The sequence below is a fragment of the Archocentrus centrarchus genome, chromosome 15 (genome assembly GCF_007364275.1).
Source record: "Archocentrus centrarchus isolate MPI-CPG fArcCen1 chromosome 15, fArcCen1, whole genome shotgun sequence".
In the NCBI taxonomy this organism is placed as follows: Eukaryota; Metazoa; Chordata; class Actinopteri; order Cichliformes; family Cichlidae; genus Archocentrus; species Archocentrus centrarchus.
In genome coordinates this window covers 18288944-18301120 of record NC_044360.1, presented here as the reverse complement: position 1 = coordinate 18301120, position 12177 = coordinate 18288944, and the positions used below count along the sequence as shown (strand labels likewise).

At 42.2% G+C, this 12177-nt stretch overlaps 1 protein-coding gene and 1 non-coding gene across 2 annotated transcripts; both read right to left on the bottom strand.

Annotated features, from left to right (window-relative positions):
- Positions 1-2038: 2038 nt before the first annotated feature.
- Positions 2039-11957, bottom strand: pprc1 (PPARG related coactivator 1). The gene is given in 15 exon segments (XM_030747510.1): positions 2039-2469; positions 2617-2768; positions 3079-3200; positions 3290-3368; positions 3497-3685; positions 3783-4494; positions 4729-4796; positions 5088-5148; positions 5957-6010; positions 6994-7758; positions 7761-9063; positions 9208-9282; positions 9472-9621; positions 9757-9843; positions 11839-11957. Coding segments are annotated over 15 exon segments (3999 nt in total). The 5' UTR covers positions 11920-11957; the 3' UTR covers positions 2039-2368.
- On the bottom strand, positions 2854-2993 carry LOC115793733 (small nucleolar RNA SNORA50). Its single transcript, XR_004021130.1, has one exon. It is a non-coding gene; the product is annotated as a small nucleolar RNA SNORA50 (small nucleolar RNA).
- Positions 11958-12177: the final 220 nt, after the last annotated feature.

The following is a 12177-nucleotide window of genomic DNA, read 5'->3' as shown; positions in this document are numbered from 1 at the left end:
CACCCTCTCTACTCTTAAGATTAGTCTTAAAATGTTCCTTTTTGATAAAGCTTATAGTTTAGGTAGGATCAGACTAACCTTAGTTAGGCTGCTATGGGGTCAGACTCCGTGATACACTGAGCATTTCTTCTCCACTTACCTCTTATTTCCATCCCCAGGTAATGACAGACCACTACTACATGATATTCACTTGTGTCTTCTCCCTCCCATAGTTTGTTTTGTCCTGTCTCCTTATGTTCTCCTTTCCCTTTTTTCTTTCTGCTCATCCTTAAATCGTCGAGGTGGATGGCTGCCCCTCCCTGATCCAGCAGGTTTCTTCCTATTAAAAGGAGTTTCTCCTTCCCATGGCCGCCAAGCACTTGCTCATACGGGATCACCAGATTGTTTGGGTTTTCTCTCTAATACTGCAGGGTCTTTACCTTACAGTATAAACCAACCTGGGTATAATGATACGTATCTATATCTATCCGTGAAGCCAGATCTCACAAACCAATTAGTCAAACTGCAGGAATGTCTTGAACTCTATTTCTTGCTTCTAAATTCAGATAAAATTGAAGTTACTATACTCAGCCCTAAAAATCTTAGAAACATGGTGTCTAACCAGATCCTTACACTGGATGGCATTACCTTGGTCTCCAGTAACACTGTGAGGAATCTTGGAGTCATTTTGATTAGGATATGTCCTTCAATGCACATTAAACAAACGTGTAGGACTGCTTTCTTGCATTTGTGCAATATCTCTAAATTTAGAAACGTCCCATCTCAGAGTGATGCTGAAAAGCTAATTCATGCATTTATTACTTCTGCTTGTCTTCATCGGCTCCCTCTTAAATCCAGAACCTAATTTAAAATCCTTCTCACACCCAAGGCCTTGACTAACGAGTCCCCATTTTATCTTAAAGACCTCAGAATATCATGTCACCACAATAGAGCACCTCAATCTCACACTGCTGGCTTACTTGTGATTCCTCAGGTATTTAAGAGCAGAATGGGAGGCAGAGCCTTCAGCATGGATTCGGGAGACAGACACCCTCTCAATTTTTAAGATTAGGCTTAAAACTTTCCTTTTTGATCAAATTTAGAGTTAGGACTGGATCCAGTGACCCTGAACCATCCCTTAGTTATGCTGCAATAGGCCTAGGCTATTTTATTTTTTTTTTTTTGGGGGGGGGGGGGGGGGGTCCCCATGATGCACAGTTTCTTTTTCATTCACCTGTTTATACCACACACTGCATTTAATCTTAATTATTAATCTCTGGCTCTCTTCTGCAGCATGTCGTTTGCCTCATCTCGCTCCCCTCGGCCCCAAACAGTCACAGCAGATGACTGCCCCTCCCTGAGCCTGGTTCTGCTGCAGGTTTCTTCCTGTTAAAAGGGAGTTTTTCCCTTCCCACTGTCACCAAGTGCTTGATCATAGTAGGTTGTTTTGATTGTAAAGTCTTTACCTTAAAATATAAAGTGCTGTGAGGCAACTGATTTGGCACTATATAAATAAAACTGAATTGAAAACTGAATGAAAAACATTTTGTGCTTTTAAATGTAAGGCAAAAAATAAGATTCAGTTTTCCAACACATTTAACCACGACAGGAGGATTCCAACATGGCTGTTTGATTGAAGCATTGCAGACAGCCATGAAAGGGAGAAAATTTCACCTTTTTAAAAGCACAATGATTACCACAGCAGGAAGAGAACAAGTGTACAACGAGTACATTTAGCTGAACAGTTCCAGGGTCCTCTCATTATTTTGTATACTGGCCCACTAAATGGAACTGAGCCACTGCTAATGAAATTTGTTTCACTTCTCTTTCCTGCTGAGAAGTCTAAAAGTTTAACACGATGAACATCTAAAGCAGTGCCCTAAAAAAATATCAAAGCACCAAGTCTGACAACCATCATATATTCCATAAAATTAAAAATTACCACACAGAAAAATTACTTTTTTATGTTTTTACATTAAGAACAGTGACAAAAAGAAAAAAAGCTTTAATTTTGATTTTTTATTGAGGTCTGTAATACATTCAAATGTAATACATCCCCTCCCAACAATTAGGGAACTCCATTCCACTTATTCTACTCTTAAAAACTATCCCCTCTCCATGCAGTTCAAGTTCCTTTGTACATTTAAATAAACCTTTTAAAAAAAATGATAATTTATTTATTCCATTTATTCAATTTTTTTGCCTCCTTTTACTCTTTTCATTACAAATCTTCACTTCAATAGAAGGTGTTAGAGCTTGCAGAAACAGCATTACAAACAAACAAAAAAATCCCTAATGCAACAACTGAAATGTAAAAACAGTGTTGCAGGTGAGGAGCCGCTGTCAGCTCTGAGGTAAATATCTGCCACTTCCTGCTGCAGGCCTCCTGTTACCTCTTCAGATTCTGCTTGGCCTGCCTCAGTAAAGTGTCGAAGTCTAGTGCATGAAACTTGCCCTTTGCAGGCCCTGGATCGTATTCCCTATTTGAATCTGAAATGAACACGATAAAGATGGCACTGCATTAAAATTAAAGGAGAAAAAAGGAGACTCATGCAGCAAATTCTGTCTTCTCATATGCCCCATTTTTATTAAAACAAAAGGAAATTTGAAATTTATTAAACTGAAAAGCATGCATACCCAAGTCAGAATAGCTGGTCTTGCAGAACTGTCTCCTTCCACCGAAACAGAGATCGAATGGCAACTCGTCAGGCTTGCGCAGCTTACTTCCATTCTCAATCGCTCTGAAGGCATCCTTGGTGTTGTAATAAGTCACAAAGCCATAGTTGTCCCTGTGGGCAGATGACCGGAAGTTTAGCTCTTACTCATTTTCACTTTCTGAAGAGAAGGTAGCAACAGGACTTGAATATAGGTTTGAGATGTAACTTGCTTTTAAAAGAGCCACCTGGTGGTGATGCCAGGAGGCTCCAGTTATGAACAAGTCTGAATTTGATTTAGCACTGTAGCTTGGCCTAAGAGGTCACGAATGAGACCAACAAGGTTCAAAGACAGTGCACCTTCTGCATATACAAAGCTGTCCTAAAAATTCTACAGAAAAACACTGAAGAAAGATGTCTGGATGTGTAATAGTAGCTTTCTTACCCATGGTCTCTAAAGTGCAGGGTACATTCTTCAATCTCTCCAAAATAGGAGAAGCGCTCCTTTAGTTCTTTTTGAGTCATCGTTCCCTGAATTCTGCCAACGTAAACAATCCGGCGCTCCTCCTGAAAGAGAGTCGGTCACGTTTACAATATTTTAACTACTGGAATCATTTTACTTAATGTAAAGTATGTATGTAGAGTATTTAACTTACAATAGCTTTCTCCTTGCGTCTCTTCACCTCATCTGCATTTGGTTTTGGAGCATGACCATAACTGGACTGATAGGAGGGGCTGAAGAAGAGAAGATGAAGCCTTTAGTTGGTACTTAAAGGTTTATCAAAGTGTATATAAAGCACAAGTGAAACAGCTACAAAGTCCAAGTGATAACTACCCAAAGAAGCAGGATTCATGTACTCTACCTGTGCAACTGTCTGCTTCTGCTCCACTGAGCTTCTCTTTGAGGGGATTGAGACCGTGACCTGGAGCGACTCCAAGAGCCAGAACGAGAGGAGGAATAGGAGTACCTCCTCCTTCTGGGAGGAGAGCGGGACACAGATGGCCGAAAGGAGGAACGGGATGAGGAGCTGGAACTGCTCCGGTGACAATACCTAGAAATCAGAAAAGGGAGGAATGTTTAAATCATTATCCTCAATAAAGAGGTTTAGCCCTTTTCAAATCAACCAGGTGTTTTCCAAAGGGACAAACCTTTTATTTGATGGAGTGCGCGATCGAGATCTAGAAGAATCTGAATCTGACTCTGAATAGCTGGACATAGAGCTGGGAGAATGGTGGGATCTTTTTCTAGACCGGCCTCTAGCCCTCTCTTTAGGACTACATCTAGGGCTGGGTGTGCGCGAAGCAGCATGGCGACGGTAGGACCTCCCCAGCGGTCCTTTCCTGGGTCTCCTTTCTTTCAATTCAGTCTCCTGGTGAGCAGGAGAAGCATCTGGGGTCTCTAGTACAGAGCTTTCCTCCAACTTATTTGTCCTGGTCTGTATGGCCTTTGGTGGAAAATCTTGTGTTTTGGTTAAAACCACGGGATTTACGATAGATTGGAGAGATGATGCCGGGGCAGCTGGGGGTGTTTGTGTAGTGGTTGCAGCATGTTGCCTGATGGGTTTAATAGTGATAAAAGACTGCTGTTTGACATTCCAACGCTTGCCTGGCTCTGCAATGGAAGTGCCTTTGTTGGGAAGGCAATAGTCATGATCCATGCATGCCAGATCGGGGGCTACAGTGGCAGCAGCAAGAGTAGGTTTGCTACGTGACCTGACTGAGGGCAGAGGCCGGGCTTCTATAGGGATAACCTTGGAGGGGCTCGACTTAGAGGCCTCAGATGCCTTGCGCTTCCCAAGCAGTTCCACAGCTGCCAGAGGTTTCCACATCTGATGAGGAGGAGTGGCCGGAGGAGTCAGAGCTGAAGTAGAGAGAAATCATTTGCACCCCAATTATAAACATTCACTTTCAGTATTTCAGATATATTAAAAGAACTTCTGTTTAAATTCTAGATGCACTGACATAAATGAAGCATTATACAGAAAGTGAACACCTATAAATTAAAACTTTTATAGATTTACACATCTTAGTCACTTTATTGTATTTAATAATGTAACTTAATGAACTCATAGTTTTAGTCAAAATGCTTATTTACCTGTGGTACTTGAGATGTCATTAGCTTTTACACGATCCACAATGGTCTTCTCTGCAACCCACTCGACACTGCAGAGCGCAAACAGGACTGTGGTTAGTATGTCAGTGGTAAACAGTGCAGGTCAAACCTCGGCTGGTCTTCAGGCCAACCCGAGATGGCCAGGCATTGGCAGGATCAGCGGTAGGTCTTGGCAAAAGGTGGACTTGGGTCACCTCTCTCACACACACACACACACACACACACACACACACACACACACACACACACACACACACACACAGTAAACGGGTTTCACTCTCTCAGAGTTTTTCCAGTTACTCACTCACACAGAGCAGCGTGATGGCTGTAGGGTAACTCACCTTGAGTTTCCTACAGCTGCTGCTCTACCAGAGACCTCCGACACACACTGGTCCTCTTTGGCTGAAGGGAGAAGGAACAGAAAAATGAGTGCAGTGCAGGGGCCAACAGAATAGACAGGAGTGAGGTAAAAGCTGTTAGCGGAAATGTAGCAAATAATGGATTTATTCGAGAATTTTAACTCAGGGTGTATTTCCTATAGGAGTGGAAATGGTCAACAGCTACATAAGGCACATAAAAATCACTTGTCATAATCAGGCCTTGTACATTCACCCAAACAAAGACAGAAGGGCGCGAGTTAAATGGATTTGCAGACGGGGCAGAATTCCAGCAGCTGAGCAGACAAGTGCAAAGACCAGCTTCTATGGCCCTGCAGCATCCACTTCTCTTAAAGGGGAATGTTTCATTTAAAAAACAGAAATGCCTCACTATCTTTGAATTTAAACTTCTTGAGTAGGATCACAGAAGCTTGGAATTCATATATCCTTTTCCCATGGCCTACTGTTTAACAGACTACATACAAGAACCACCGTGTTGTTAATTTGTCAACATAGGGAAAAGTGCCATTTAACTTCATGCATGAACCACTGTTAAGCAAACAGCTCTTTAGGTCGGGTTTTTACTATCTCCTTAAGTAATTCAGTCCTCCTATTCACTACTGCTAACTTAAAATAGTGCAGCAAACTTGCATGGTACTTTGCACCATTACGAAACCAGGAAAACTGATCCTCTGACCACATTTAGCTTGGTATTAACCTACGTGACACACTGAGCTATGGGCCAGAACACCCACCCAATTATAATTCAAGCAAGAAAAACAAGAACTTCGAGATAGAGTGGATACAGAGAAAACTGGACTATTGGTAATTACCTTGGGTTTCTTCAAACTGCTCCAGTAAGCTAGTCAGATCAGCAGCTTCAATACCTATTTAAAAAAAAAAAAAAAGAATGGAATTGAGTGATTATAACAGAATTATCCTTATTTAAAGGGAATCTATTGTGCTTTTCTTTATTTTCTGTTACGATGTACTGTTACAATGGTGGATGCACAAACATGGCCAAAGTGTATGCGTAAATAGTCCCAGACTCCTCCAAACACTTGGTTTCATACAGTTCGGTCTACTGCCTTTGAACAAACTCACTAATAGTGGGTATCCTTAATATGGTCATCTCTGCCTGTGAGCACAGAAGCTCCACCCACCTGCTGTTCAAAACTGTTTTGTTTACAAAGGGCAGCCAATCAGACGAAAGCTGGCTTAAAGGGAGGGTGACCTTAAAGATTCAGGAGCTAAAACTGCTTGTTTTAGACAAAGCAGGGAGTGAACGGTTGAACCAAAGTCCGGTACAAGATGAATAAGGACCACTTTGAACTGGAAAACATACAGGAAGATGGATGGGTATCATGCAAACCTATATTAGCAGAGCCGAAGACTAAAACGTGGCATTGTAAATGGGCCAAAAAGCTACCCTTAAAACTATTACAGATGCTATAATGCAGGATGGCTGAGCATGCATGCTCACACACACAGTTTTGTCACAGTAACACTCAAATTGAACATGAATAGGTGACCCGCTTTCTAACAGCAGACAAAATTTCTGATATTGGATTTCTGCACTGGAGCAGATTAAGTACAGTGATTTCAAGTCAGCAAAGCTGTGATATTGACAATTTTACAACAAAGGCTTTTTAGATGAACACCAGTTTATAGCACGTCAGTGAATCATTCCTTCTCAAAGAAAAAATAATACTAAAAAAAAAAAATAAAAAAAAAAAATAAGATTAAAATAAGATTAAAAAAATAATAAGATTAAAAAATAAGATTAAAAATAAATTGAGAAGGTATGAGAATGTTTCCACTCCTAAATGAAACTACTGTTATCAAATTTTAAAATTCATTTTAAGCTCACCTATTTCACTTGTGAATGCTTCAATCAGCTCCTGTGTGGAGCTCTTTGCTCTTTGGGCTTCCACTGCTGTAGTGGGGCTCTCTTTAGTTTCAGCAACAGCTGGTTTTGTTTTTAGACTCTGGGAGTCCAAGAGATGATCATCTGGAGTGGAACACAGCTGGGTACCATCAGCTGCGGATCTGGAGAACTTGCTATCAGATGTGATGGTGTTATTTAAGGAAGTATGAACAGTGACCTCAGGCACTTTCTGGGAAACCACAGTGGTCTTCTCTGGGACACTGGGAAGACATCCAGTAGCAGCAGTTGGTTTTATTTCATCTGTAGTGGTTTCAGAAGTGGCCTTGGTGCGCTCGTCATGCTTAGGAGCTGCAGACTGAGAGTTGGAGACTCCAACTTCTATATCTATTCCTCCTGAAAGTGCAGGAGAACAGTTCCAATCTACTGAGGAAATGAGCTGAATGCTGGGTTTCAAAGACACTTGAGACCCGAAGGTTTTAGGCACATCAGATGCTGAAGGCTGAGTAGTGGTGTTTTGATGTGTGGGTGAATCTTTAACTACATTAGGGACTAGAACAGAGGTTTTCTGAGGCAGACTGGGAGGTGCAGGTGTTTGCTGGGGTTTAGAAACACAAGTAGCAGCTGAAACTTTGTTGGCAGAGGCAACCATGTAGGCAGGTGGAACCAGCAGTGCCTCAGGGGTGGGTGGTGCACACGGCCCTCTCGGCTGCCAGGCAGGTTTGACCTCCTCCACCTCCTTTTTGCTGGCTGGGTGTTGGGCCGTCGAGGATCCCTGGGGCTTGGGTCAGGCAGGCAGGGAATAGGGGGAAGCTCTTTAGGAGGCTCCGGAAGGCTGGGCCACTTGGTACTGTTGTTGCCTTGTTTTTCCACTGGAACAGGCTTTTTCTGCTGTCGAAGCCGTCTGTACTCCTCTAAACTAAGTGCTTTGGGTTTTGGCTCTGGGACTTCTGGAGCCACATGAGGAAGGGCCTCACTAACAGGCGGTGTCATCTCAGGAGTGGCAGATCTTGGAGCAGCTGCCGAGATCTCTGAAGACACCGGAGAGAGGGAAACAGAGGGAGCTGCTGACAAATTTCCGAGCTCAGCCGGGGCTTGGATTGGCTGTTGTGAAGCTTCATTGGGATCCTGGGAGCTCATTGTTGTGGGTGAAGAGCTGGTTTGACTCTTCTTGGGTTTAGGCCTTAATGGTACTGTGTCCACTTTGGATGACAGAGATGTAACTTTAGTTTGTTGCACATTCACTCCACTCAGTACTGCTGTAGTGGAGGTTTGAGGTTGTGTTTCAGTTTGGCATAGCTCTTTTTCTTTAGGTTTTACATGTGATGAAGCTGTGGTTGAGGCTAGAGGAACGTTTGGGACTTTTTGTTTCTTCTTTTCTTTGGGCTCTACAGGCAGGTCCTGTGCTGCATTTCTTACGGTGCCACTCCTAAGGACCCTTCTTTCCACAGGATTAGGATGGGACTGTTCTTTGCATTTCTTTTTCTTTTTCCTCCTGGGGGGGCTTTTCTCTTTAATTTCTTCCTTTTGTCTCTTAATGATGTTCTCATCTTTTACATCTAAAAAAAAGCCTGCTGTCTCTGGAGCTGCAACTTTCACTGGGGCCTCACTGATTGTTACATCTTCATCATCAACAACTACATGCTCCAAACTGTCAGTGGTCACTTCTTCATCTGAAACTTTCTGCTCATTTTCTGAAGACAGATCTTTAATCATGTCTGGAATGGCCAGAATGGGTTCTCCATTTTCCCCCTTGTCCACAATCTCGAGTATTATGCCTCCTTCAGGCATAATCTGTTCCCCTGCCTCATTTTCCACACATATTGCCATACAGTAGGGGTGCATATGCCTGACCAAGTCGCCCAGGCTAACTGAAACACCGTCTTCTTCCGTCTGCTCAAAGTTGACAGGCAGTGGGAGGGACAGAGCTTCCCAATCTAGCAGGTCAGTGTCAGGACATAAGTCATCCTTGACTGGGCTCAGCATGAGGGACCCATCTTCCTCTTCCTCCCCATCACTCCTCTGCAGAGAGTTTGTCTGTATCCCAGGGAGGCTCTGTGCATAGACAGGAACACAATGGTCCAGTTAAAATCTGTCTACAGTTCAAGCTATATATATATATATATATATATATATATATATATATATATATATATATATATATATATAAATATAAAAACTATAAATAGGAGAAGCCACCTTTCCAGTAGATAAAGGTCTAGATGGGCTGTCTCTCTCTGGAGGGGAACGGGACAGACACAACAATCGCCTGAGCTACAGAGTGAACAAGAAGCAAAGGCACAATGACGTTAACAGTTTTGCAGACTTTAACTTGTTAGCAAATGTTTAGAACAATGGCGGTCAGTAGAATATTTGACTCTCTGTCCCAGGCTCAAGGGCCAGATTGGGGAATGTCGAGAGCAGAGATAATTTGAGACATATGAATGACTGCTTGGCACTAACCGGAGAGTATTCCCTGCCCTTCTGACCTGACAGGAGGTCTGAGTCAGGAAGCGTGTCAAACGGAGAGAGGTTCTCATCTCCTACATTGTCAAGAATCTCCGTCAGGGCTGTTAGCAGCGTGGCTTCACTCTCATCATCTAGATCTTTAGTCTACACAAAGCATCAATAAAAAAAAAAAAAAAAACAAAGAACGTGGCATTAGGTAGTATAACATTATATTGCTGTACAGTGGTTACAATATTGTATACCTCCTCAAAGTTAATGAAAAGGTAGTCAAAGTCTTGCCTCTATTGTTGGTGTGTCCTCAAAGAAGGAAAGGTCTAAGCAGCTTTGAAGGGCCTCCAGAGTTTCTCCAGAGCTCAGCTCATCAGTCTGAAGAGGGGAAAGTAAAGAAATGTCAAAGCTGAAATAGTCAGACAAACATTATCAGTTAGAAGCCAAACCAATAATCAGCAGAGGCTTAAAAAAATATACTCAAAAGTGGAAAGAAAAAAAAAAAAAAAAATCTGACAACTTCCACAATAATCTACAATACACCAAGAATTAATTCATCAAAACTATAATGTCAGTTTTTGTTAGTAGAGATTTGTAGATGTAATGTGGAGTATGGCATTACTCCAGACCTTTTATATGTGCTTTAGAGGAAATGCATCATTGCAGTCTTATTAATGGATCACTGGGCTGCATCACCATCACAAGCAGACTTTTGTGTCATTTCAGAAACCATAGAACAATGTGTATGGATGTTACACAGAGAAATGGGTCAACAGAGTTTATTCATTTTAATGGCTGTGGCTCAAGTGAGGCATTTATAAAAGAGTCTGAAAAGGAAACACCAAAGGGCAAAGGAGGGCTCGTGTTTTTAGTTTCATCTTGAAGAGGAGGAAAAACAAAACAGCAGAGGCAATATTATTCTCACACACACAAAGAAACACAAGAGCAACTGAGTCTGCTTTACAATTAAATTAAGTCACATGCAAATTAAATTGATGGATTAAATAAGAAAAACTGTATTAATTACATAAATTATACAAAAATTAACAGTGTATTCAGTAGAAACCAATACAAGTTCGACAAATAAAATTGGTAAGAACGTGCAAGATATGATGCGATGCAGGCACACTGTGTAAAACTAATCTTCAAATTTTATTCATAAACTCAGCATTAAATTCTGCACAGAGGCCCATCTATCAGTACAAACATAACTGCCAGTATTAACTTAAATCTCCACACGCAGCGGACTCAGAGCCCCACGTGTTTCTGTCTACACTCACACAGCGCGTAGACATGTTTGATCCTCGCCTCACCCCGTCCACCGAGAGAGACCACCTAAAACCCACGTGTTGCACTACAACAAACCAGGAGCAGGGCCTTCAGCTCTCCTGCTGGCTTGCATTTCTGCGACTACAAAGCGAAAAATCATCACTTTAATGCACAATTTTACACGACACGTTGACAAACCACGGCTCACGTACTCTTAGGAACAGCGCGTGCGCGCTTTACCTTCACTGTCTCTCTTGCGCATGTGTGAAGGAACCCAACATGTGATCCACTACGACTAAACCACATGTATACACAGAAGTTGAGTTTGAATGAAAACGTGCATATATAAAACAGCAGCGCCAATGTGCGTGACTGTAAGGATAATGTTAGATATAAAAGAGCATCTTCATCATTATGATCACTGAGCTGATGACACTTTAATAGGCAGGCGCAAAGCCTGTAAATTGCACAGCAAAAATAAATAAAGAACCAGAGCCAATGTCGAGCAAAGAACTATGCTCACATCACACCTGTTTAAGCGGCTATTATATATACCATATTAACATAATATCAGCTAAAAGGCCGGGGTGTTGCGATTTTTATTGCCACGTGTGTATCTGTTGATGAAGAGCAAGACTTTCGAGTAAAAACTCCAGCAAGGGAACCTAACAGCGCAATACTGATATTATCTACACAACTGGTGGCGATATGAGGCCAACTACTAATGCGGCTGCACAACTGTCACGCCGATATTTAACCGACTGTTTGATCTATAGGAGAGGAAAACTGCCTCACTAGCCGGCCGGCCAGGCTACACTGACTCACTAGCTAGCATTAACAAAGAGCAATGAATGCAAGCACACTTAAGGAATGGGTATTAACTAATAAAACACGGGGCCGGAGAGCTATCGAGTTGCAATAATTACAAAACAAGTGGCGCTTTTTCAATAAGTTTTACTTGTTTTACTACAGTTGCATCCACGTGTCACTTTCTCGTGCGCAGTACGTCCCGTACAGATAACAACTTTGCCCCTAAAACTCCCGTAAACACTACTAACAGTGGACTTACATGCTAGGAAAAGAAGACGGAAACATATTATTTACCTCGTCTAGTGTATCCAAGGGGAAAAACTCCATATTGCACGCTGTTAAAGTCTGCTCGCCTGCTCCCCACCGCGCCGCCATCTTGGAGGTCTACTCCCTTCCCAGCCTCATTTGAGAATGAATCAGAGGCGCAGAGGCCGACTGGGGACACGTGGTGCAGCACTCCCGGCAAAATGACGCAGGAAGGGTCAGAGGTTGGGTGGCCACGTTTCTTTGTAGTTCCTTATGAGCTTGCTGCCCACACTTTCAGCCTCACAAATACATAATCATTTTATAAAGGCAAAAATTTATAACCGCAAACTGTAATTCTTGTTTGTTTTTGTGATTTGGTGCTATGTA